Below are 26,838 nucleotides of genomic sequence, written 5' to 3'. Positions count from 1 at the left end.
AGTGAGCAGTGTTCATGTTTTTACCTGTTTCCTCGACATGAGGGAGTCAGACTCAAAACCTGTAACTTTAGTGTTTAAAGTTCTCACTCCCGAGCAGGGTCCGCATCTAAAGCTGTTCTTTTGCCCTGGGACAAAAAGCTGAACCCAGTAACTCCTCAGTCCTGCAGGAGGCTGCAAACTAGGTCTTGATTTTCCTTAGACTGTCACAACTCGAAAGTTTCTTGGAAACCAGATTCTCATCCCAAACGCTGCACGGCACCGAGTGGGAAGCCGAAAACAAGTCCCGAGCACCAATCCCAGCTGCACCACCACCACTAAAGCTATTTATCCACGCACAGGTTTTGTTTCACCCGTTCTTGCCGTCTGTTTTTGCTGGAGCCTCCGACGCTATTGAGAGGCAAATTTTAGCCATCTGGCAAAGCAGGCTGTAGGGGAAAAAGGAAGAAAAGGGAGAGAGCAAACACAATGTGCATGAGCACACACACACACACAAAACTCTGGAGATTAGGGAAGACAAAAACTTCGCTGAACGCCGCGGCTTTTGCTGGAGCGCACGGGCGGCGGGAGAGGAGGGAGCGGCGGGCGGGCGGGGAGGACGGTTCCAATGCAGGCAGGTCTGCCTGCGTGCCTGTGGGGATGTGGGGAACGGTTGCAGGCAGGGGAAGGCGTGACCTGCATGGAAAATGCCAGACAACTCCAGACGCACACACACATAGGCGCACACACGCTCACAAATCTCCGGACAGAGATAAGGCGGACAGCGGAGCTCTTAGAAGGAGGCAAAGGCGTCCCCTGCAAACCAACCGGCAATCCTCCACACCAAACCCACCAGCAAACCCTCCCAGCAGCAAAATGAGGTGAGTACCTCCGCAACGGGCTGACCCCGGGGTCCCGCATGCCGTGGTTTCGGGGCACGGCCGGGCAGGGGGGCCATCCCACTGGGGAAGGTTTCCCTCTGATGACCGTGGCTTTGGTTTCCCTCTGTGCGAGCAAACCAGGCGTTGCTCATGCCTCGGCTTCGTGCTGCAGCCCGGCTTGTGTGCCAGCATCCCGGCAGAGCTCAAGGAATCCTCGGGTGATGGGCACGCAGCCGGGGCGTATTGCTCTGCCTGGTCCATGGGCAAAAGGTGCGAGTGAGGCTGGACATGCTTCAAGAGCTTCAGGTTTCTGTGCACACCATGGTCATTTATCACTTTTACATGAGGTTAAGATTTTCCTGGCATGGAAAAGAAGTTTGATGTTGTTTTGCCTCCCCTGTTTAAAGGGAAAGCAGAGACTTGCACCAGCAAATGGCCCATTGAGGTTGGGGAGGTGATGCCCATTTTCACAGCTGAGCATCCAGCCCCATGCATGTACCCTGTCCAGAGGAGAAACAGATTTTCCCTTCACACATTTTTGTGGTTTCAGACAAGCTGTCAGAAAAAGGCATGTTCAACTTCACTGTGCTTGAAAGAAAAATCAGTCCAAATTTCTCAGCTCCTATTAACTTTGGTTTGTAATGAGGAGCTGAGAAAAGTGATGGAACTACACAAATGAGTCCCAGAAATCTACTGCCCTGGTTTTGAAAGAACACAGACAGGTTAAAAATAATCCACTAACAGTGTTTCAGTTTCCTCACCAGCATACCCAAATCAAGCCTGATTTTGAAACCAGGTGTACACATACATGTGAGCAGTTCCAGTGCCTGTAATACACACCTACAAGTCTTTGCCAGGCCTTACTACCTTTTTAGAAAGCATAACTTTCCATCTTTAATGGCTCTAATTTCCTGCATGTTTCTTTTCCTTTCTGCACTCCACTGGGTGTAAAGAGCCAGAGGTCTGCTCCTCTTTCTGAATCCCATGCAGTGGCACTGGCTTTGGTGTTTGGACCTCCAGCACAGGCAGTGTTCTCACCTTGCACAGAGAAATATGTGGTTTACGCTCCTTTCATGCTGAAAGGAGCTCGAGGGTGGTGTGAGGTCAGCTGGACTGCCACCAATTTACCTGTCTTTTCTGCCCTCCTCTGGGACAGGCAACTTGGTGACAAGTTGGGACAAACTCTTTAGGCTGAGATTTTTTAAAAGCTGAGCTTAATGACAAAAGATCTCTAAGGATCCCAGCCTCTGTATGCTTCTCCATATGGGGTGAGTGGTACCCTAAGAACTGAAGAGAAAGAAAAGAAAAAACAGGGGAGAAAAAGAGAGGAGAGGAGAGGAGAGGAGAGGAGAAGAGAAGAGAAGAGAAGAGAAGAGAAGAGAAGAGAAGAGAAGAGAAGAGAAGAGAAGAGAAGAGAGGATAGTGGAGCATAACATTCTGGGTTACACTGCTGTGGCCCCAGTCCATCCTTGCCCAGCTGTGAAGACGTGTGCTCTTTATTGAGAGTCAGGATGAGGCAAAGCAATAATATAATGATACTTAGCAGTTATTGCCATGATACTTTCATTAAACTGATTTAGAAAGCACCATTATTTTATTAAGCATCCTTATGTTTACTCTTCCATTAAATGAAGATTTGCCCACCAGAGCCCCATTATTTAAAGGACGTGTTGCCAGCGGCTGCTGCTGCCAGAAGCATGAAAAACACCAAGCTCATGACAGTGCTCGGAGCTGGGAACTGTGGAGGTGCCTTTGCATCACTCATGGCACCTGCACCATCCACCTTTCAAGGGGGCTTTCCCCTCCTGGGAGCCATGTGTAGCTCCCACCCTCACCTTCACCTCCCTACGGCTTGGCAGAGGGGTTGCTCCTGGTGACGCAGTCCTGCACCTCCTCTCCCAGATGTTTTGAGTGTGTGACCTTATACAACCCACTTGAGAAAATAGACTGAGACCTCAACAGGTTTTGTCATTGCCAGAGTTTCGTTTCATCTCCTCACGTATGTTTTCCAGGTACCCTATGACATGGGCCTTTTGTGCCTTGCTGCTCTACACAGTGGATGCCATTGAGCTGACGGACATGTTTGGGGAGATCCAGTCTCCCAACTTCCCAGATTCCTATCCCAGTGACTCAGAAGTGACATGGAACATATCTGTGCCCGACGGATTTAAAATCAAGCTGTACTTCATGCATTTTGACTTGGAGTCCTCCTACCTCTGTGAATACGACTATGTGAAGGTGAGCTGTGGTATCATGGGCATGTGGCGGGGTAGACAGCAGACTTGTTTGGCCAGCTAAGAGAAGGTAGTGCTGGAAAAGCTGGGAACAAGCCAGTTTTTCCCATTTATTGAACACAGGAGTTGTCGGTCCAGTGGACTACAGGGAGAGCACGGGTAAGCTGACAACGTACATTGAACTAACAGTGAATGGGGCACCAGATTCAGAACTTACACACAGAGGACAAGATTTCTGAAAATATTTGGGCACCTAATTCTCATTGGACCCAATGGGATTTACACACCTATGGCTGATGAACCCCCTGTGGCTAAATGCCCAGCCTGTGCCACTTTCATGCCAGCCACATGCAAGTAGGATCCTTGAGTTGGGCACCCTCTGCCAGGCCACAGCTGTGGGTGCACCTTGCACCCAGCCTGCATCCCTGGCTGCAGCTTGTCCATCCAGACACCCTGTCCATCCCCCACAGATGCCAAAGGTAGAGGTTAGACCTGAGCTTGAGGCTTCAAGTTGGGGTCTGCAAGCAGAGCCTCCCAGAAGCCACAGCACGCAGACCCAAAGACTCCCTTGGATTTAATGCAAACCCATTTCAGAACTGAAATACAAATTTCAGGGCCACTACTGACAAATACCTGCAGCACAAACAAGCTATGGAGGCTCCCAGTGACCTCTCAAGGACAAACCACAAAAGATTTCAGTCTGCTTCATTGCTGGGCAGTAACCCATCAGAGACTGTGGTGGGCCACACACTGCAGTGCCACAGAGCATCTTTGCATCCTGCACCACAGGTCTTTCCAAGCAAGGCCCTCCTTTGCATGCAGGACAATCCTGAGTTCCCCATACCTTTGAACTTGGTCAGGTCTGGTGCTTTCCAGCAGACCAGCATAGCAAGCAGGTGCTTTCTAGGTTTGCCTGGCTGAACATGCCTTACCCCATTGCCCGGCACAAGCCTCACCCTGCTCCTCCGCACAGAGGCAGGTGGAGGTTGCAGCCAGGTCTGGAACCACAGAACTCAGACCTGGTGCTAGTTGCCAGCTAATTGAAATTATTATTTTATTCTTGCCCTAGTAAAACAAAGCAAACATTTGGTTTGGTTTTTTTTTCCCTTTAGGATCTGCTGTTCGCTGCTTTAATTTCCCCTTTGTGCTGGCACTCATTCTGCTACTAACAGCTCTCATTGAGGTTTGATTAGTTCTTTCTGCTTCTCCTGGATCTTCTCCAAGCACAAGGGCCAGGGACATATATAGAGATATATTGCTTTAAAAACCCAATAAGCTCAAGGAGCGGATTTCTTGGAAACTTTCCCCATTCCAAGCTTTACCGCTCCTCCCACCCTTCACCCCCTGCTCTTTTTTCCTTTTTCATAAGGCTCCCTGTTATTTAGCCATGGTGCCAACTTGGCACCATAGCTCTCCCTGCTGCTGGATTTCCATAAGAAGGCGGTATTTTTCACAGGGATTTAGATCTGAGCTGTATAAAATTGCTTGGGGCTGTAACTCAGCTTGCGGAGCCTCTACCACAGAATTACATTTGAAAAGTGCTGAAAATGGATGGATTATGGGAGACCTGTAGGCTACTCTGCTGGGTAGGGGTCCAATCTTGATGCTGCTAAACCACCAGCTTAGAAAACATTAAGGAGGACAGCAAATGACTGCATGGTTATTTTCCTCCCTGTGTCTGTGTGCCCAGCCTCTGTCTGCATCAGTGCAAGACATAAAAACAGTGTCATCCTGCTCTTTGAAGCCAACAGTGCGTGGCTATAGAACGTAAGTATAGAGCCAACACACATAGGGACTTCTCTGTAATACTCTGTCAGTCCCAGTGAAGATGCTCAGAAAGCCACAGAACACATCTCTGCATTCAATGGTGCTCGGTGGATTCCCCTCCATGAAGTTGTACCACTGCTTTCTGAACTCATATGTGACTTTAATCTCTGCAGCATCCTCTAGGAGAAAACTGCACAGGTTAAATATATGACTATATGCCTCCGTGTGTGTGTGAAGAAACACCTTCTTTTTTGTTCTGACCATGGGTCTGACCAGGCTGTTCATCAGGGTCTTCATCATCTTGTCTGCCATAAAAAAGAGGTCAAAATGGGGGCTGAATGGCCCAAATGCAAGGTGGGAATCCAGCTCAGCACAGGCAGAAAGCTGCTGTGCCCTGGCCTTTGCTTTCCTTATCTCCTTGGCTGCCCACACACCCAAGCTCTCAAGCAGTGTAGAAAGTCATCCTAAGTGGCAAGCTCAAGGCGAGCTGAGCTGTAAACCCGCGCAGATCTCTGCCTTCGGGGTGGTCTTCAGAAGGGAACAGTTTCCAGAGCTCTGAAACAATGGCTAATTAAAACAATAGCTGTTTATTTATATATATATACACACACACGCATGCCTGCGTGTATATATATAAAAAGATCATGGCTCCTAAAGAAATGCTCATAGGCCAGGAAGCTTGTTTGTGCAGACTGGGATGGCAGAGAGGGATACTTCAGTAAAGAAGTGAGCCAGGAGGAGCAGCCACCCCCAAAATATCCACCTAAAGAAGCCCCATGAAGGTAAGAAGCACCAGCCATAGACTGCTTTGGAAAGCCAGTCAGAGACAGCCTCTCCCCAGGTTGTGAATAGCCACGTGCCAGGTCCTGGGGATGGGGAAGGAGCAGCCATCTATGCTGGGCTTTTGGCTCCTGCCCTCCACCACGCTCCTCAGCAGGCTCTGCCCAGCTCATTGCTGTCCCCAGGGAGTTGATTTGGGGGTTCCATCTTTGCGGGGTCCTCACCATGGTTTGCCCAGCTCCTTTCTGGTGTCACCCAATTCTAAGCACTTTTGTACATAAGTCTCCAGCATCTCCAGCACTGGCCCAGGGCATACCAAAAGCCACAGTCGTGACTGGGAAATAGGGTTAAGTGACTTGACTAGTGGCACTGAGAGCGCTGTGGCAGAGGCAGGGAGATGAGAGATGAAGTCACAGTGGAGCGCTAGAGATGGGAGATGAAATTCTGACTTCTGAGTGGCCTTCACGAGTAAATCCCCAAGTTTATTAAGGAGATCAGAGCCTAGGGTCTTGTCCATGAGGTTGTGTGCATTGCTCGGTCAAGCACTGGGATGAAATCAACTCCTGCAGGCTTGACAGACAGCTTGGGACCAGCTCCTTGGTGGAAGTGAAGGTGGGACCTGTAGTGAGAGGTTTTCCCTCCGTCAGCCCATGGCAAGTCCTTGATGGCCCACAGTGCTCATGGGGTTACATCTCTTCACCCTGATTCCTGTCACCGAGTCCTGATTCAGAGTGGCACATGCTTGAGACCTGGCAGGTTTTAGCACATGTTACAGCACTTCCCCTTCACTCCTTCTAGCCCAGGGGCCATCTGTGATGGGTGTCTCCAACTGCGCATGAAGGCAGGAAGGTAGAGGGGTCCATGACAATTTGTGGGTCCTACCTCCCTTGGACACATTTCTGCAGCTGCTATTCACACCCATGTGGCCATGGGAGGATCTGTGCCATCCGGTGCTCACCCAGGCAGGACTCCTACTAACCCCATGTGTGGGGGCCAAGGAGCTGGCCAAGCATCTTAGGCAAAACCAGTGGCTGCAAATAAATTTGCTCACAGATGGCCAGATGCCCAGCTGAGCACAGGAGACAGTTTTTGCCAGCCCCAGTGAGGGGCTGATGAGAGGAAAACGGGCCTGGACCAAGCTGGGAAGGCAGGACTGCAGGCAGAGCATTAGCTAGTGCCACCACCCCAGGAAGCGGTGCTCAGGGAAGAAAGGGGGATTATGAAATATCTGTGATGTGGTGGAGCCGCATCCCCCTGAGGTTTGGCACAATGTTTAGGGTGCATAGCAGCTCAGCTTTGCATGCAGTGTCCTGGGCTCACAGTGTGCCATCCCCTGCCACGGGTAATTCCCATGGGGCAGGGCTGCGTGCTGTGCCAAGCCGAGCACTCAGCAGCACTCAGTGCTCAACATAGCACTGACATGGGCCATGCAGGGCCAGGGAAGGGGATCGATGTTGCATTCAGGGCAGTGCATGCCCAGCCTGGGGCTGTGAGAAGAGGGCTCAGGACCCATTTACACCTTTCTCTGCTCAAAGGAGGAGGAAAAGTCATAAATCGGGGGTTAGCATGAACTGGGGGAGGGTCAGGAGAAGAGCATCTTCTGACTGGCCTCAGTCAGGGGGTAATCTGTGCCCCAGAGGTATGGAGTCCCATAAGGAGCATGTCAAATCCTGGGAGGCAGCTGGGAGGGTCTAGGGCTTTGCTGCTCTGCTTTCCCGTCCTGTTGGCTCTGTGCAGAGAGTGGGGTGGCACTGGCTACCCCCTGCACAGCTGTGGACCAGCAGCTCCATCGGCACCCCACCATCCTGCCTGGGCTCTCGTTGCACGCCCAGCCTCCCCAGGAAGGAAAGAAACAGGGTTATGTGGGTGCAACAGCCCACAGGAGGGGATGGTCTCCAGATGCCAAGCCAAGTCCACAGCAGGGGAAACCAGCCATCCTCTGCTTTCCCCCATGGCATGGCTGCCATGTATGTTCCTCTGAAAATTCAGGTGCATGTTCGCACACAAAAGGACCCTTAATGTGTATTGGGGAGAGGATGCATGCATGTTCGGGAGAGGATCTCTAGGAGACCTAGATGGAGGCTCCTGTCCCATCCCTGCCTCATATCCAAGAGTCAGCAGCAGCATCAGTCATTTTGCAAAAAAATCCCCATTCATCTGGGTGTTGCCTTCTTGTGTGCACTCTAACTGCGAGGCAGCTCGGCAGGGGCTGTTTCATGCCCTTCCCTGTCTCTGAGCGTATCCTCCCCATGTCATGTTCCCAGTGTCTTCAGCCCAACGCTATGATTTCTCTGCCTAATGAGCCATTTATATATATTACAAGTGGTATGTTTGGCCTTCATCAGTCCAATTAGTACATTCCTGGAGGGCTGGAGCTGGGGGGTGGTGGCTTCATTTCCGTATTGCCGGCTGCCTGCTCCTCTCCAGCAGCAGACACTGAACCGCCGGGCCAAATTCCCCTTGGTGTTTGTGGTGTTTCGTTAACCCACCCGCTGCAGGAGGCATCTCTGGAGCATTGCTCATACTCTGGGGCAGCACCCCAGCTCCTGCCCCAAAGGGAGAAATCAATATGGGACAGAGGGGAACACATGGCTCACCCACAGCCCAAGCCATCCGGGGGACAGATCCACAGCCAGAGAGGGACCCCCACCTGCCTCCATCCAGAGGGCCAGAAATCTTAACAAGGGAATAAGGAGGCAAGCAGAAACAGGGCAGACGGCAAGAGGCAGTGGCAAGGGTAAATTTAGGGCACGAGAGTGTCACTATATTTTATTTTTCAAAGGAGGATTCTTTCAGCGTATTTTTATAGGGAATTTCTCTGCGGCAATTGATATTTCCCTCAGGGACACATCTTCTCTAGTGAAAACGTCGACATCGTGACCCGAGAGGGAGAAACTCCAAACAAACAACCAGGATTTAATTACCAGCCTGCTCGCTGGATGTAAATGATCTATGAAAAAGTATACAGTCCTCAGCAGAAGCAGCAAATATTAACCAGGGATTATGACCTCTCTGTTTAGTTTACTGCTGGAGGGCTGTCTCTGCTCCCTGTGGCTCGGGGCATGGGACCCGTCATAGATAAGAGGCCTTGGATACCTTCAGCAAGGAGACCACAGCTCTGGGGCCTCATCCTGCCACTCCAGGGCTGTATCCAGGGATGCTGGCAGCAATGTTGGAACTGGCCCCATGGCAGAAGCATCCTTAGGCCAAGATATGGGGCACCAAGGCAGGTTCTGCAGCGTCTCAGTGATGCTGCGCTGCAGGTCCTGCACCGGCTGGGGCTGGAGGAGAGGGATGGGAGCCCACGTGATGGTTCATGTCTCCCTGCAGAGGTGACAGCCACCAGCCCCGCACAGAGGAGCTGGCTGGAAATTGCTCCTTCCCACAGCTTGCCTTAAGAAAAAGCAGTTTCTGCACAAAAGGCTGCGTGCCACGTGCTTGCACAGCCAAGACTGCATGATGGGGCCAAATGCCATTTTCCTTTGATTTTAGTGATGGCGCTCCCGTTTGTCAGTCTGAAAGACTATTTCATTTCAAAACAAGCTTTCTTTCAGATTTAAAAGAGATTCTAAAGCACCACAGTATATTTCAAAGGGATTGAAACCAGATGGATCCCAAATTACTTGTTTGCCTTTTTTTTTTTCCCCAGAACACTGTTTCACACAAAAAAGCTGAAATTCAATTGGGTTTTTGTCCCAGTGCAGGGGTATGTTTTTTGTCCAAATTCTCAAAATTTATCATCGGAAAGTCTCTCTCTTTTCTGGCCAGCTCCAGCTTGTATGAGAGGATGGAAAATATCTGGAGGCAATGTCAAGGCATGCTGAGTTGCCATTTCCATGTTGGCTTTCCCTGGTGTGAGCAAGTTTCCTCCTGCTTGTTCAGCCCTGGGAAATTTCCCTTTCAGCCCCAGACCCTTCCCAGCCAGCACATCCCTGGGGTCTCCAGGAGACTGGGATGCAGTCAGAGGAGGGTCTTGCCTCTCTGAGGCCATGTAAGCTGGGGATGGCTCTGGGATCCCATGGGTCCCAGAGCAGGCGGCTGTTTTCCCCATGCATGTGCTGGGGGGCTGCACGCTTCATCATGGCCTCAATAGCATTAGCTTGGCACCAGAGGCAGCAGGCTGCCGTGGTGGTGTTCATAGCATTCCTCAGACGAGGGGTTATTCATATTCATATCTCCTGGGGGAAAACAGACGGGATGCTGGGAACCAGCTGGGAGAGGTTATGGTTGAGACAGGCTGGAGATGAGATGTACTGAATGAGTTGGGGTCAATGCTGAAATGGTCCTGGAGAAAATGGCAGGGAAAAAGGAGGAGAGGGGGCTTCCAGGGAAAAACAGAGGGTTTTCTGCAGGGATTACAGTGCTTTAAGGCACAGGTGAGGCTGTGCTTTAAAGGAATGCACATAGACACTAGTGAGCATGACGGCATGACAACATGACACACTGGCTCATTGGTGTGCACCTGTAGCCCTCTGAGTGTGTGGCTCAGAGTCCAAAGGAGGCCTGGAGCCAGGCAGGGACCCTGGGTGGCAGGGACAGGACCCAGCTGGGCCAAGCCAGCCCAGGAGACAGGAACACCCTCCAAATTACAGCTCCTGCTTTGAGCTGACGCAAAACCAATGGGCAGGGGTCCCAGCACCCTCCCAGCAGCAGAGCCCTCATGCAGATGCTGCTGCCCAGATCAGAGTTTGGGCCAAGGGAGGAGGTGATGGGGCACTTCTCAGCTGCCAATAGCTCTGAGTGGGAATGACAGGGCTGATTTTCACACCCCTTCTTCCCACCACCTGCCTACGTCCTCACCCCACTTCCCAAACAGGCTCCCTCCCTACATCCTCCCCTTACACTCCCCAGCTCTTCCTTACATCCCAGATGCTGCCTGCTCTCAGCATCTGCTTCAGAAGCTCTAGGCAGAGCAGGCAGACCTGAGTCCCTTCTTGGCTGCAGAAGGTGAGGTGAATGCAGCGGGAATGGCTGGAAATTGCTGTTCCAAAAGTGCTCTGGGAGGGGCCAAGGCAGCACAAGGCTGAGCAGGACAGGGCACCCAGGGTCCCAGAGCCGCATCCTTAGGCTGTGGCCATCAAAGGCTGCTGGATGGGCAGCCTACCCCACAGAGATACTGCCGAGCCCTGGCAGGAAACAGGCTGGGGAAGCACAGGCAGAGATGTGAGGTCTCAGGTGCAGAGCATGACTCCAAGCCTGACCTCCCGCAGGAAGGCTCTCTGGACTTGCAAACACCCAAGCCCTGCGAAGCATTCACCTGTTCTTTCTGCTAACAGATTGAAGCTGAGGACCAGGAGCTGGCAACCTTCTGCGGGAGGGAGACCACAGACACAGAGCAGGCTCCTGGCCAGCAAGTGATCCTGTCCCCAGGGCCCTACATGGGGCTTACTTTCAGGTCTGACTTCTCCAATGAGGAACGCTTCACCGGCTTTGATGCCCATTACACTGCCGTGGGTAAGCAGCAGTTCAGCTTTCAGGGCCAGCTTGCTAGGGTGGCAAAAGAAATTTGCTAGGATCGTATCCCAGGCCTGCCTTGGGGATCCTAGCAAGAGAAGTCCTTGTATGCAACCCTTGGGCCATATGGAACTCGCTGGGTGCTTGTGTGACCCACCACATGGGACAACTAACTTCTTGGTGTTATGGCAAATGTCCCCACAAGGAGTGACGTGGAGGGCTGCAGGGTGACCTCCCTTCCTTGTTATCTCCATCCTAGATGTGGATGAGTGCCTAGAGAAAAGCGATGAGGAACTGGCGTGTGACCACTACTGCCACAACTACATCGGCGGATACTACTGCTCCTGCAGGTTCGGCTACATCCTCCACTCTGACAACAGGACCTGCAAAGGTACCACCTAGGCACAGCTCGGACATGGGATGATCATACAGAGGGGTCCCTGAGCAGGCAACAGACCTACTAAACACAGGCAAAACTGCCCTCTTTTGCTGCCAGGGCAGACGAGTTGCCTCTTCCCCTACACATCAATAGCCTGGGACCGGAGAGTGCCTAAGGCCTGCAGCCCTCTTGCGTGGGAAGGAGATGTGGTTTCTCCCATGGGCTCTGCTTCTCAAGTCAGAGACATCAAAAGGTTTAGTCTCTGCTCTGAATCTGCATCATGTAGGTTATCTGGGATAAACTCTCAGCCCAGGACTTCTATGCCACAGGCATATCTGGAGATTGGCTGTGTGAGGTCCCCATTGCATAGTCCCGTATTTGGGTCCAGCAGACCCTACTCCACTTCAAGGGCTGCTGAGTGTGGTCAGGGCTGGGGTGTGGCTGACAGGATCCTCAGTGAGCCATGGCTGTGTTTCAGTGGAGTGCAGTGGCAACCTGTACACCCAGAGGAGCGGGGTGGTCACCAGCGCTGACTTCCCCAGCCCCTACCCCAAGAGCTCAGACTGCCTGTACCGTATCGAGCTGGAGGAGGGTTTCTTCATTACCCTGAGCTTCGAGGATAGCTTCGATGTGGAAGACCACCCTGAGGTGACCTGTCCTTATGACTACATCAAGGTGAGCTGGGCTCTCCACACTCCTCCCACCCCATGTTCCTGACACTTCCCCCGTGCCCTAGTGATGGGACCAAAATCACCCTTGGCTAAACAGGGGTGATGAAGCCAACAGGAATCCTATGCTCAACTGATCCCCTGTCTCTTACCACATCTGATTTTGACCCTCTCAGCCAATAGTGACCCTCTTTCAATTCACATCCCCCCAACACATGGCGCTTAAGCCCCACTGAACCATGACAGCCCCATCCATTAGCCAGCCTCAGGGTGAAGCAGCCCTCAGGGATCAAAGATCCCCCTCAAAACACCCATTCTTCTTTGCCTTGGCAGATCAAAGCTGGAAATAGGGAGTTTGGCCCTTTCTGTGGAGAGAAGTCCCCAGGACGCATTGAAACCCAAACCAACAGCGTTCAGATCCTCTTCCACAGTGACAACTCGGGAGAGAACAGGGGCTGGAAGCTGTCATACACAGCAATTGGTAACTCCTGATGCTTTCCTCTGTTTGCTGGGCTTGGGCAACGAGAAGGGCTTTATAAAGCCTGCAGGTGGAGAACATGAGTTTGGTGGTTCTTGATCCCGTCTCCAGAAAGGGTCTGTTCCAGAAATCACATGAGGAGAGGAATAAAATATCATGGAGCCTCTTTCTAATTTTTACCCTACTCAAGATGAGCTGTGAAACAAGACCACATTGCAAAGCACAGCAGTTTTGGGCAGGATAATTGCACAAGCTACTGTTATTAGCTCCCAGCTAATATTTGGGCTAATAATTTGGGGTTTGTAATGCCCAAAGGCATGGTATTACATACTGGAGGAAAGACTTGGAGCCTCCACTCCTTCCAGGAGAAGAGTCTGGCTGAGCCAAGCCAGTGTAGGCTAATAGCAAGAGCAGGGCAGGGGTGCTCAGACTGTGCTACATGAACTGGTGGCAGAGCTGGGACTCCACCTTCCTGCCATTGATTCAGCTAAGTTTCATTTTGCTTCATTTGCTTTTTATTCAAAGGAAACCCGTGCCCACTGGTGCAACCACCGATCAATGGGAAAATCGAGCCTTCCCAAGCCAAGTACACCTTCAAAGACCAGGTTGTAATCAGCTGCAACACCGGATACAAAGTACTGAAGGTATGGGGTGACGGTGTGGAGCTGGGCACCTGAGTAGGAAAGGGTGGAATCCTTCCTCTCAAAGCCATTGCATCCCTGGGAGAATCAACATAATCCAGATACAATCCTTACTCCATTCCCAGGGGCAAGGAAAAAGCCTCCTCTGAGAGCCACCAACTTTCCTTTCCAAAGGAAAAGAGGAGATGGCACCTTCCCAAGCCACTCTCCAGCATCCCTCCAGAGCCGGCAAGCTCACAGGATGCAGGCTTGGCACCTCTGCCAGAGAAGAAGTCAGTAAAAGCCCCAGGGGAGCTGCCAGGACTGTGCCCGCTCCCCACCTCAGCAGGCTCTGGCTCAGTTTCCTGGGCAGCCCTGCAGAGGCCAGCCTCCGCAGACCAGGAGGTTCTCCGGGACTTTGGGACAGATTCAGCTAGTCAAGGGGGCTGGGATTTTGGCAGGCCCTCTCTGGGAAACAGCTGAGAGCCATGGGGAGTGCGGGTGACTCACAGGGTGGCTGTCTTGCCTCCAAACCAGTAGCCTGCTTTGACTTCCAACATGGAGCTGGATATTTCTCTGATCTCCTCCCAGCCTCATCCTTCATGCAGAGCTGCCTCCTTACCCATCCCAGCACCTAGAATAGGAATAAATGACTCCAAGGTTTTTTGCATTCAGCATGCCACTGAGATGCTGGCAACAAGAAAACTTTTTAAGATTTTCATTTTGATTTTATTGCAATATTTAGCTAGAAAAGTCCTTCTCCAGGATGGTCTGGATATAGCTTGACTAAATCACCAAGAATTTGACTTTTTACGGAGAGATTATTTTCTTGCCTTGTACATGGATGGTAATTTTTTGCTGGCATCTTCTGCACAGGATAACCTGGAAAGCGACTCCTTCCAGATCGAGTGTCTAAAGGACGGGACGTGGAGTAACAAGATCCCTATCTGCAAAAGTAAGAACACCCTTCCCCACCCTGCCTATGTCCTTCTCCTGCTGAAATAATTTCATGCTAAAGGGAGCTGCCTTCCCAGAGTGGAGTTCCTTACTCAGAGACACAAACCCAGCCAGAGAGGCTACGTAACTCTGAAAAGCTCTTTTGGCTCATTCTTGGATAACAGCGGGGCTCGCTCCAAACGCCACAAGCGGGAGGTTGGTGCTTTTATTTAGATTACTCATATAACTTGATTTGCGAGCCACTTGGCTGTCTCCCTGTCAAAGAAAGAGCAAGCCTGGCTCTTCAGAGCTGGGTCTGTTGGATAAATCTGACATAACTTGGGGTAATCTAATTCCTGGTACAAATTTCCTTCCCAATGGAGGCTACTAAGACCCAGGGCATTAGAAAGGTCCCGGGCACTAGCCGAAACTGGGTGCTGCTCAGCTATGTGAAAGGGAAGAGAAAAGTTGCCCAAATATTTGCAAACCTTAAAAATAGGAGAAAAGGGGAGAAGAAAGGAGATGCCATTTGAAAGGACAGGTGATGATTTGCATCACCTCTTCTTTCATCTAACCCAGCTCCTCTCTCTGCTCAGGCTTGGAAGATGTACCTGATAAAACCTTTTTCCTTTCCCCCAAACACCCTCAGCCCTCAGGAAGGCACTCACTACTGCTCAGCCTGCTGTAAGGCTGTCCCAGAGAGGAGAAAAGCAGCAAACACACTCAGAGAAGGTCCCAAGACCTTCCAGGAGAGGCAGGATGAGATGCTCTAAAGGGATGTTGGGATCCAGGCTCTCCTCATCTGGGCAGATCCTTTTTCTTTTAATGATATTGTGGATCTTACCTTAGGAGAGCATTTCTGGAGTTTTAATTAACGTTTTCTCAGCCAAAATGAAAATTATGAGGCTCTCAGACCTGCTAAATCGATTTGTATCTGAAAAGACTCTTTAGAAATTGTGGGATCAGAGATGCCCCTGCCCTACCAAGGAAATCTCCACTCCAACAACTCTCGCTACCACAGTCTCCCATTGATTTTACACAGCTTGAACAGTTACCAGATGAAAATTGGCATTGACCAGAAAAAAAGAACAAATATTTTTAATCCCAGAAAGCTGGGGCTTTTTTTTTGAGAAAATTGAAATGATTACCTGCATTATTCCAGACAGGCTTGTGTGGTATGACTCATTACACTAAATTTCTAGGACTTTTTGGAGAAAGCCAAGAAGCCCCTAAATGGGCAATTCAGGCCTCCAAAGTGCAATGCCTCCCACCTCCCCAGGATGTGTGGGAGAGGCATGGCACAAGCAAAAACAGTTTCAGAAAGCAATGCAGAAAATAGAAAACTTCTCAGCCAAGGTGGATAAAATCCAGCTCCGTGGCCTGGCAAGTCTAAACACAAACCCATGACAGCCTCTCCCAGCCCCTGTCCCCAAGTTGCCCTGGGCAAGCAGAGCAAGTAGGTCCCTGGCACAGCCCTGGCTCCACCAGCACCCGCAGCATGCTGGCATGGCTTGCTGGGCACTCATTAACAATTTCTGGTGTTTTGGGGGCTGGGTTTCCTGCATGCCTCTCTCCGCTCATCTACTAATTGGGCTTTCTCTCTGCTCTCCTCCTTCCCCTCTGCTTTCGGTGCAGCTGCAGATAGAGCCGACAACCAGACAGAGGGAAGAGCCGGCTCGGAGCAAGTGGCTGCGTGAGGCTGGTGCCAGCTGTGCTGCCCCGACGGGCAGCCTGTCTCAATGTCCCTCTGATCTACCCGGTACCCAGGGCATGTCCCCTTTGCCCCCAGGTCCGGCTGCCAAACCCATCTCTGTGGCTTGTCTAACTGGCATGGCACTCTTAACACCCCCACGTCTGGTGCTTTCTTAACTCCGTCTCAAGAAGGGGGAAGGAAATTTGGAGCCGATCCCCCCTTCCCTCCTATCACACCACCCCATGGGAAGGGTGTCTGCCCAGCCCCAGCACCACTGCCTGGGGACCGGGTGCTGCCACCAGCTCCCAGCACGTCCTCTGCATCCCTTCCTCTCCACTCAGATGCCTCAGCCAGCTTGGCTCCCCCTTCAAGGCAGCGGTTGCAAAAGGAGTGCAGCATGGCCGCCTGGTTGGTTGGTTGCTTGTTTGGATTCAGCCTCCCGCTGCCCTTCCTCCCTGGCTGCCCTTCCTCCCTGGCCCGGCATCACAAATAAGAAACACTCCTTCCTCTTTTCTCTCCGAGAGTCCTGGTGCCTTTCAAGCCCTCCAGGCAAGGAGGTCTGGAGGATGGGTTGGCATCACCAGCCCTTTCCTGCAGGCATCAAGCCCTGGCGCCAGCACAGGGGGATGGATGCTCCTCTGCTTCCCCTTTGCTCCCAGTGCTGGCCCAGCGGAGGTGAAGACAGTCTGGCCTCAAGCTGATGGCAGCTGAGGGAGTTCAGAGCTTTGTGTCTGGTCCCATTCATGTCCCCAGGAGCCACAGGCATGCACTCTTGACTCCTCGAGGCATCAGAGGCTTCACTGAGAGGATGCTGGGATGTGGTCTCTGTTCCTACAATTACACAGATTATAGGAACTAAATGGCTGCTTTCCTGAGGGAAAAGTCTGGAAAAGTGTATGGCACAAACTCCCTCTGCTCACCCTTTCAGCAGGACCCAGGACACTGCTGGAGTAACACCTCTGTGCAAGAGCCCATTCTCCAGGCATCCGGCCTGCCGCAGGCCTGGGGGACACAAAGGGAGGGGATGTGCTGTGCAGGCCAATGGATGCTGCCCTGCAGCTATAAACGACCCCAGAGCAGGTGTGCAAGCCAGGCTGGACCCCCAGTATCCATTCCCTCCTTTCTGCAAGCCCCAGCGTCCTCCAGTGCTTTATAAATGTTCCACAATTTCTAGTACCATGGCACAGGAGCACTGTGCACCCAAGCACCATGGGAATTGAGCAGCAAAGCTCAAGGTTAGCCAGGGACCCCTAGGTCTGGAGAGGGGTCTGTGTCCCCTCCTCTGCCCCTCTGCAAGGCACAAGTGCCGTGAGCCTCCACCCAACCTGGCTGCTCCCACACACCCCTGCTGTCCCTACAGCAGGTGGAGGGGACCCTGGTGAACAATGAGCTCCAGAGTTTTGTTTCACCCAAGCAATTAGGCAACCCTGAGCATCAGTACATGTCCCTGGTCCAGGTACTGCTTCTAGTGAATTCTCTCTTCATTAGCCTGGACCACTGTGTGAGGAGTTCGGGTTCCTGTCCTCCCCGCTTCCCATCCTGGAGCACATGGAGACCCATGAGCCTGCTTTCTGCAGTCACCTATCCCCTACTCAACCTCTCATCTTAAATGAGGCAGAACCCAGCTTCACAGCACCACATCTCCCAGCAGGATCAGACCCCAGTTCCTGACCTCCGGTGGGGCAGGTTCCCCAGGACAGGGCAGAGGGAGGTTGCACAGCATCACCTGGGTGTGCTGTGAACTGCCCGCACGGCAGGCAGGGAGCTGCAGTTGCCATGGCTTTGCTGGACGAACCACCTCCCAGCCCTGGTTCCTTCCTGGGGTGGGTGGCACAAGCCCAGTTCAGGGGACAAGCTGCAAGTAGAGGCTGTGCAGGGCAGGGCACTGTGAGAGGTCTGGGGGAGAAAGGGGACCATGGACAGGCCATGGAGAAGGGCAATGGCAACCTTCTCCATCATACCCTGAGCCCACACCAGAGATGGATGAAGCAGAGCCGACCTTGCTTATATCCTAGGAGATGGAGTAGGTGGAGTCTCACCAGCATCTACTGGCTTCCCAGGCCAGCTCAGACACTCTCAATGTCCTTCATCCCCTGCCATTGCAGGACAGTCAGGACCATGGGTTGCTTAGCCTGATCTGTAAATGCGTATCAGCACTGAATGGTGAGCAAGACCCAGAGCAGGAGGGATGAGGCCATGCACTCAGCAAAGCCTTGTGCATAAAGGAGCTCCCCTGATGCATGGCATAAGTTAGTGCATCAGTGCCTGCTTTTCCCTGCCAACAGCCAAGGGATGCAATGACATACTCTGGGACCATCTCTCAATGGATCTCACCTACCACAGCAGGTTTCTTCCCTTCTCAGAGGTATAGCAGAGAGAAATCTTGCACTAAATGAAGTGCACAGGAGGGTGTCCCAGGGCTGGGTTCTCCACCAGTGTGAGTGGTGTTGGCCATACAGCCTGTGGGTGAGCCGTGCTGTTGGTATTCAGCACTGCTGCCTGCATGCCCTGTCTTTGCACAGTGGCTGTGTTGGGGTTTCAGAGGCCAGGCTGCTCTGGCTGGGGATAGCCTCCTGCTGCCATCTGAGACCATGTCAGGCTGTGCCCCCTACAGTGCCCTAGAGAAAGGGGATACAGGACTATACAGGCCCTCATTCTGCCCCATAGGTAGGACCACCATCACATGCCAAAGCCCAGTATTACTGCCCACTGGCTGGCTAGGCACCCAAGAAACAGCAACGGGCTCAACCCTGCTTCTGTGTTGGCTTTCAGTTGCTGACTGCAAAGCACCGCCGGAGCTGGAGCATGGCTTTGTCACCTTCTCCTCCAGGAACAACCTGACCACCTACCGAGCAACCATCCAGTACCACTGCCAGCATCCCTACTACCACATGGCCCCCAACAGCACTGGTGAGCAGTGGGGCTGGGCCGCATTCCCACAGCACGGTGTGGGGGGGGCATGTGGCCACGCATTGCGTGTTTGCAAGTGGGGGGAGCTTGGGATGGACTCTCCGGAATGCTCTGCAAGCAGCAGGCTGTGGATGTAGCCTACACACATCATACCCTGCATCTGCACTGCCTGGATTGTGAGACTGGTCACATCCTGCACTTCAACAAGGTAGGATGGAGTTAGCACTGCCTGGTGCTTTGCATGTTTCACAGCCTCGGCAGAGCAGTGTGATTTTTCTTCTGCACTCTACCTTCTTATCCTGCCATCTGCTCTCTGCAGCATATGTGTCTCTGTGAAAGAAGCTGCTGCTGCAGAGAGCACCAGGGGCAGCAGTCTCAGATAGGGCTCCACAAGGCTCCTCATTCCAGCACCCAAGTGTCCAGCATAGCCAAAGCCGAACAGTGGGATCATGGCAGTTTCCCCCTTAACCCCTGGTCCACAACCACAGAGACACCACAAGGTGCTTTGCCAAGCACCCCAGGCCTCAACACCCTTCAGAGCCAGCTCTTCTTCCTCCCTCAGCAAGCAAAGCCAAAGGATCTCCTCACATTCCTGTCTCCCTGCTTATATCCCCCTTGCATACCTCCTGGTCCCAGCATCCTGCATGCATTAGCAGAACAGACACTGGCAGCATTACTGGGGCGACACTGCCAGCCAAGGCTGAGGGCACAGCACAGCCCTCCAGACAACTCAAGGCAATGAAACTGAGGATGTAGCATGTCCACTGCACAGAGGCAGGACTGCCAGGGCCCCCCAGGGAGTGGAACACAGAGAGTGAAAAAGGGAGGTCACTTTCTGCTCTGGAAAAGGGTTCAAAGGGTCCTGATAGCTGGGCAACATCTCCTCCTTGCAGAAGACACCCCATCATGCCAGAGCCACAGTCCAGCTAACGCTTTGCTTTCTTCCAGCCACCTACACATGTGATGCATCGGGGGTATGGAGGAGTGAAGACCTGGGGACCAAGCTGCCGTCCTGCCGACCAGGTACTAGTGCTGGGGTGGCCGGTTCCCATGGCAAGGGGTGCAAAGCAGGGATGTGCCATCAGAAGATGCCTCCACGCCTGACCTAACCTATTGTTTCTCTAGGCAGGGACCTTGCTCCCTGGTGACAATGCAATATGCCTTAGGTATATACATACAACTGCTGCAATGTATGGTCAGGAACATGGTGGGGTCAGAGGCTTCCTGCTACCCCAGCTGGCCCAGAAGGTCAGGGTGCAGTGATGGCACTGGGCAGCAGTGATGAGGGCATGTCTCTGGCAGTATAGGGCAGCAGTGAGTCATAGCCATCCCAGCTGTCAGGGTTCCCCAAGCTCCCCACTCCAGCAGTCAAGGAAACCAGCAGTCCCAGGGCAGAGCCCTTGGCCATGTTCAACCCCTAGTATCACCGGAGATGGCTCCAGCCAAGGACAGAGCATTACCTGCCCAGCACCGCTGGCTGTCAGCTCCCGTTAGCAGTGTGTCCACATGCAAAAGCAATTAGCACCTCTCCAAGCCTTGCACAAAAACCCAGCCGCTTTGCAGGGAAGGAAAAGTCCCAAACCTTTGAGCAGTAGCAGAAATGTTTGCAGCCAGCAAGTTTCCAGGCCAGGCGCCCATTCGGGATTAGACAAAAGCCCCTGGGATGTTGGCTGGCCATAGCCAAGCATGGGGCCAGCTCTGGCTGCCAGGCGGGGGGGCTGGAAGCAGCCCTGGGTGCGGTTGTGGTCTGATGTGCAGGAACAGCTCTCCAGAGAGGTGCAGGGACCCGGCTGCCGTGGAGCTGCTGCAGCCACAATCACCCCGGGGCTGGGGAGGTGGCTCAGCCCCATGGAGGGTATCTGCTCTCCGGCCACACTGCATGACTGCAAGGCCAGAGGAGGGACCCCCTCAGACTCCCTACATCTCATGGAGGTCTGAGACCAGGGCTGTGGCTCCTTTTGTTGTGGTGGCTGCTCCCTGCATCTCTTCTTGATGTTTCAGCCTGAACTAATTTGAGCTGGGAGCATATGGGGACATCTTTTGGGGCCATAGCTGCTTTCATGGGCCATTTCCAGGCCTCCTGATTAGTGACAGAAGTCAAAGAGACTTCGGGAAAATGGAAAATCCCAGAGAGAGGGTGACGCTCTCCTGAGATTGGGATATGCAGGCTGCAGCTGGCCAGCTGCTCTTCAGATCTTCCCCATGTCTCACGCCACCTCCCCATCGATAGCAACTCTTCTTCCAGGCCACTCTGCGCCGGCCTCTGCCATTAGTGGGAGCATTTGCAGCTTGGTCAGCATTTCTGATATGTAATTTAACAGAATAAATATTTGGCTGGATGCACTTCCTCTAAAACCATCTTCCTGGGACAGCCATAAGCTTCAGTGCAGCAGACCAGCTGGGCTGAGACACAGGAATTATTTGCCTCAGCACGTTTTCTGTTCCTTCCAGCACTGGGAAAGGCAGGGGAGTGGAGCACATGCAGAGACACTCACCATGCTCTCTCCCTCCTGGAGTTTTCCTAGCAGCAGACCACAGCCACAACAAGTCCATGTTAGCAACTCCTGGTGTTCCTGCCCTAGTTGCAGAGTTGACTGTCAGCCCCAATCCCATCTTTCTGTGGGGCTTTGCATCCTCCCCTTGCAGTACAGGGGGCATTGGGGCAGAGTCCTGGCACTTTCCACAGAGAATACAGGTTCTCCTTGCAGACGTGGAGGGATGAGAACAGCACCTGAGCTGCTGCAATTCAAGCCTCTCCCAGCTATAGAAGGGCAAGCTGGATAAAGCTGCTGGAGGCAGCACATCAGGGCTCTTCAGATATTGATTCTGGATCTGTTGAGGAGCGGAGTAGAAAGATGCTAGTTTGGCTGCCAGAACTGTGAGGACTTGAGATGCAAGAGTAAAGCCCGTGGTGCTAGGCAACATCCCACAGCAGAGCCTTCCCCAGCCACAGCTCCTCTGAGAGGGCAAATGCCATGGCCATGAGACCACAGATCTCATGAGAGGTCTCAGAGCGAGGGGTGAGGCAGGGCTGATGTCAGGCTTCAGTCCTCCTCCAAACGCCTCCAAACGGTGTTCCCCTGGGTTTCTTGGCACACTGAGCAGGAGCCAGGCAAGGGGCTGAATGATCTGGGAAGAGCATACTGAGGATGCAGGATTACTCATTTGGCCTTTCTGCTTCTGAAGTGATGTGTATCCAGCCAAATCCCTCCAGAAACTGAACTGCAAAGTGAGGAATTGCTAGCCCTCAAGCCATCTCCTTGTTCCACCTACCAGCTCAAGTGTACAACCCTTAAGTACAGCCCTGTTTTACTGGAATCCAGGCTTGGCAGAAAGCATAGTATCTGCCAGATCTTTGAGATAGCAGAAGGATCCCTCCACTTGCCCTTTCTTGAGGAAGATGGTAGCACCATGCCCCCATCTGGAACACAGATCACATAGATGTAAACCAAGACTATGGTCTGATACCTCTTAACATGCTTGAAGTCCCACCCTGGCTCATGCGTTTTGCTGAATTCATGCCTGACCTCAGTGTTAGGAGGTCTGGTACAGCCTGGATGAAAGCCTCTAAGGCTCTGTAGGGTGCTATACACAGTTCTGACTGTCCATATTCATGCTCAGTGGGCAACAGCTCACTCTCCTTTTCCACCCCTTTTGCAGGAGGGCAAACCGCTGCCACTAGAAATGGTTCCACCAGGCAAAGGAAGACACAAAAGGAGCTGGGGCTGCCTTTAGGAAGGAAAACCCTTCCGGAGGACCGATGTGCTCCTTTTCCACACTAACCCCAAAGACCTGTTAGTGTAGGGAATGAGGTGTAATGCCCAGCCTGCTGCAAGCTCTGAAGCACACTGACAGGAATAGGCAAAGATGGCAGGGAGGATGGGCTTTATCCACTGAGAAACAGAGAAGAGTGCCCTCTATGGAAAAAAAAAGACACACGTGTGTTGATGTGAAGAAAACCAGCCATGTGGCACAACCCACCGGAGTCTCCCTTCTCATTTGTTTCCTAGGTAAGTGCTGGCAGTAACTGTCCTGTCCCTTTTGCCTGCAGTGTGCGGCAGGCCGGCTCGTCCTCTGCCAGGGATCATCAAGCGCATCATTGGTGGGCGAAATGCAGAGCCCGGCTTCTTCCCCTGGCAGGCCCTGATTGTGGTGGAGGACATGTCCCGGGTGCCCAACGACAAATGGTTTGGCAGCGGGGCCCTGCTCTCAGACTCCTGGGTGCTGACGGCTGCCCATGTGCTCCGCTCCCAGCGGCGAGACAAGACTGTCATCCCGGTCTCCAAAGAGCACGTCACTGTCTACCTGGCCCTTCATGACGTGAGGAACAAGATGGAGGCTGTCAACCGGACAGTGGAGAGTATCATCCTCCACGAGGAGTTTGACATCCAGAACTACAACCATGACATTGCTCTGGTCAAACTGAAGGAGAAGGTGACCATGGGGAACTATGTCATGCCTGTCTGCCTGCCCCAGTTTGAGCATGAGCTGGAGGGTCCTCACCCCAACACGCTGGGGCTGGTGGCTGGCTGGGGTATCTCCAACCCCAACATCACGGTGGATGAGATCATCAGCTCGGGCATGAGGACACTGTCTGACATCCTGCAGTATGTCAAGCTGCCGGTGGTGCTGCACGCAGAGTGTAAGACCAGCTATGAGTCACGGTCGGGGAACTACAGCGTGACCGAGAACATGTTCTGTGCCGGCTACTATGAAGGTGGGAAGGACACTTGTTTGGGAGACAGCGGAGGAGCCTTCGTCATTCAGGACCCGGGAACCCGGAGGTGGGTGGCCCAAGGGCTGGTCTCATGGGGTGGCCCGGAGGAGTGCGGCAGCAAGCAGGTGTATGGCGTGTACACTAAAGTCTCCAACTATGTGGACTGGGTGGAGAAGAAAACAGGCTCTTCAGAGAGGTGGACATTTCTGGACCCGGAGCTGGAGAGATGAGTGACTAAGCAGCCTGCTGCCGCAGCTCCCTTTCTTTTGTTGTTGTTGTTGTTTAATGCGCTCCAGACTCTGGTCTTTCGCAAGCAGTAGCCACGATGCTCAGCGCACGCCAGGCCTTTGCCAGCCCTCCACATCATTTGTTTTGCTTGGTCCCACATCCCTTTTCTTGCACTCCTAGGAAATGCTTGCTAGGGAGCTGGAGGAAGGGAGCGAAGGGCAAGATCTCAGCCAGCATCCTCAGCTTGTGCTGCCCATCTGCAAACCTCACCCACACTCCTGGGGAGCCTCCCTCCAAGCCAGGACAAAGGCACAGCAATGGAGGCGGCATTTCCCTGCCACCAAAGCTTTGGGCTGTGCAGGGAATTGTCCCCACACCCAGGCTCTCCAGCCAGATCTTCCCATCAGAAGGAACTGCAGGAGCTACAGAGGCTACAGACAGTGCAGAAAACCCAACTGGACAGGCTTGGATATCGCAGGTCCCCCACACTGTGTAACACCTTTTCTGTGCAAGGAAGTAATGAGATAGCTCTGAGGGTTTACTATTGTTTTTATTTGCAAACGAACATCCCTGCCTGATGGCATCTCAGGTGATGTCGACCTGGCACCAGGGATGTGAGGAGATATCCACATTAGCCCTAAACTTCAGCCATGGCTGCCAAGATGGCACCAACTCAAATGGGCTACCCTTATCCCACCATGTGGGATGGACACCCCACAGAAGACACAAGGACAGGGGGCGGGGTTTGGATTCACTGTCACACTCACCTCCAGCCACTAGAACTTCTCCAACCCTCTATCACCTCAAGCCCTCTCCAGTCTTCCTCCAGACTAGCTCTTGGAAAGGTTTCCAGCCACAGAAGTCCTCCCAAGAAAAGTTTTCCAACATACGAGACAAGCATTACATCCGCTCTACATAAGCAATACTTATTTTCAGCAGAATCATTTTAGACAAAATGTCCTTACAATATTTTCACCTTTTGAGGCACCTGGGTAGTCCTGCATGGCAGTGCATTCATTCTTTCAAGAACCTCATCCTTTTTAACTGCTTTTAAGGCCATTGGTTTGGCTGATTCACAGGTTACTGATGGCGTTCAGTGTTTGTTTATGGATCTACTGGTCTATTGCAGGTGTCCAAGTCATTGTAGGCCGACCCCAACTCACCTATCACACCAGAAGTATTCATATCTCCCCTGTCACACCAGAAATATTCATATATTCCCAGCCTTTCTCCATGGTCCATAAAACAAGTAAACCCTACCAAGGAACAAGGTCAGGTGAGCTGACCTTCCTTCAGTGAGGACAATCTCCTTCACTTGCCAGCAAAGCTCTCCTATAGCTATAACCAACATGCAAAAATTGCCTGCTGTCTTCTCTGCATGCCTGTAGCCTTTTTTGGATCTGTCCTCTTCCACATCCTTTGGTATTGCCATGCAAGGAAAGAGACAACAGTGAATGAACCACTCAGCCATTTTAGTATCATCCAAAAAGCCATTTGTAGAGCATGGAGAGGAGCATAAGGCCTAAGGAAGGTTAAACTTGCAGACACACTAAGAACTGTACTCTTGGCTATGTCATGTAACTGCAAGGTATTTTTATGTATACAAATATATATATATTTCTTTTTTGATAATACATTCTGTAAAATATCCGATGTCACATAAGGATGGTTTTGTGCAACCTTCCTTCTGAGAACAAAATAAAACTTTGATATGTACTGAGTTCATGCCCTGAGGCTTTTATTCCAAGAGGAACATGGTCAATGTTGTTTGCTAGTCCCTGCCACACATGCCTGTGCTCCCAGGGGGATTCTCACACTGTCCCTCCCCCCGACGGCTGCTCAGCCATGGCCTGCACAGCTTCATGGGCTGAGACAGACCCCGACCATCCAGGAATACAAATTGCAAAAACTGGCAGAAGATGAGATTCTGCCCTTGGATTATTTATAACCTTAGCACTTCACTGAAGATAGGGGCAGTGGCAAGAGGAGAGTGCAGCAACCTGTGTGCTGGGAATAGCAATTAAATCTGGGTTCAACTGACATACAGAAAAAATAACAAGTGTGTTACTTTTGCTTTAAAAAGGGTGAAGAATCAGCCCATCCCCACTAGATGTTGGATTGAGAGAGCGCATCTTCATAGCAGAGACTCTGAAGCAGGCAGATGGGAGCTGAGGCAGGGACACAGCTCTGTCGGGCACCTCTTCTCTGCATCACAGGCTGTGAAAATACAGCTCGAAATCGTGGGCACTGTTTTCTAGCATGTGTCTGGATACACGCACACGTATGTGTATGAGAGATGGGTTATTGATCCCTATTTTCCTACAGCACAGAACTGAAATAGCAGCACTGGGCTCCTCTGGGTTGTCAGCAGGGAGGAGGGTGGTGGGTCTGGCTCACTTACTCGTGGGTCTGCTAACATGTCCAAACACATCCGAGGGATGAAGGGGAGGAGAGAGAAACATCTAGATCAGAGAATGTTTCCCTGAGCATTAAACCACCTACTGTAGGATCTGAACCTAGACAGCTCCAAGGCAAGCTAAAAATTATTGCTGCACTATAATAGATCAGTCATACTACAGACTCTCCTGCACCTCCCGTCAATAGCTCTGCTGGGAAATCCCCGACGCAACCCAGCCCTCATCCTCAGCTCACCAAACTGCTGTGCTGCAACTGCAAATCCCTCCTGCCCTGCGGCTGCTGTGGCTGGCTGCAGGCAGCGCTGGGAAATGGCAGCAGAGGAGAGAAGCAAGAGCAACAACCACCGTTTGCATTTGCTGGCACCTCGCGACCTGCCAGAGTGGTGAGAGCTTCTCTCCAGGGAGACAGGCATGGAGAAAGCCGTTTGTCAGTCTGGCTGCAGTGAAGGGTCAGCAAAACACCCCTCGGTGAGGTTTGCCTCTCCCTGGCCAGGTGTGAAGGCCAGGCTTGAGCTGAGAGTTGGCTGCAGTACAGCCCAACCTCAGATGGACCAGCGGAGGCAGCTGAGGGACCGGCCCAGGATTCATGGGGAGAGAGAGCATCCTTCATCCTTCAGCCCCGGGAATGGGCTTACTGTCCCCATTCCAGCTGAGGGGCTGGCCACCATTCACCAACCTAAGGGGCTGAACCATCAGCGTT

The 26,838-nt window shown here is 52.4% G+C and overlaps 1 protein-coding gene across 5 annotated transcripts; it reads left to right on the top strand.

Moving 5' to 3' along the window:
* The first annotated feature begins 490 nt into the window (after window positions 1–490).
* On the top strand, window positions 491–25,442 carry MASP1 (mannan binding lectin serine peptidase 1). 5 transcript variants are annotated; one of them, XM_030495584.1, is made up of 11 exons: window positions 603–857; window positions 2,870–3,095; window positions 10,915–11,092; window positions 11,352–11,483; window positions 11,950–12,146; window positions 12,473–12,620; window positions 13,143–13,261; window positions 14,114–14,192; window positions 18,639–18,776; window positions 19,725–19,799; window positions 22,828–25,442. In XM_030495584.1, exons 1-11 carry the CDS (start codon window positions 637–639, stop codon window positions 23,721–23,723), a joined length of 2,409 nt encoding a protein of 802 aa, XP_030351444.1. In that variant the 5' UTR covers window positions 603–636; the 3' UTR covers window positions 23,724–25,442. The 5 variants fall into 5 exon arrangements, with proteins under 5 accessions (XP_030351447.1, XP_030351444.1, XP_030351445.1 ...); XM_030495585.1 differs by having other exon boundaries at window positions 22,917–23,189; XM_030495588.1 differs by lacking the exon at window positions 22,828–25,442 and adding an exon at window positions 22,787–22,818.
* Window positions 25,443–26,838: the final 1,396 nt, after the last annotated feature.

The sequence above is a fragment of the Strigops habroptila genome, chromosome 8 (genome assembly GCF_004027225.2).
Source record: "Strigops habroptila isolate Jane chromosome 8, bStrHab1.2.pri, whole genome shotgun sequence".
In the NCBI taxonomy this organism is placed as follows: Eukaryota; Metazoa; Chordata; class Aves; order Psittaciformes; family Psittacidae; genus Strigops; species Strigops habroptila.
This window is presented reverse-complemented; position numbering and strand designations above follow the sequence as displayed.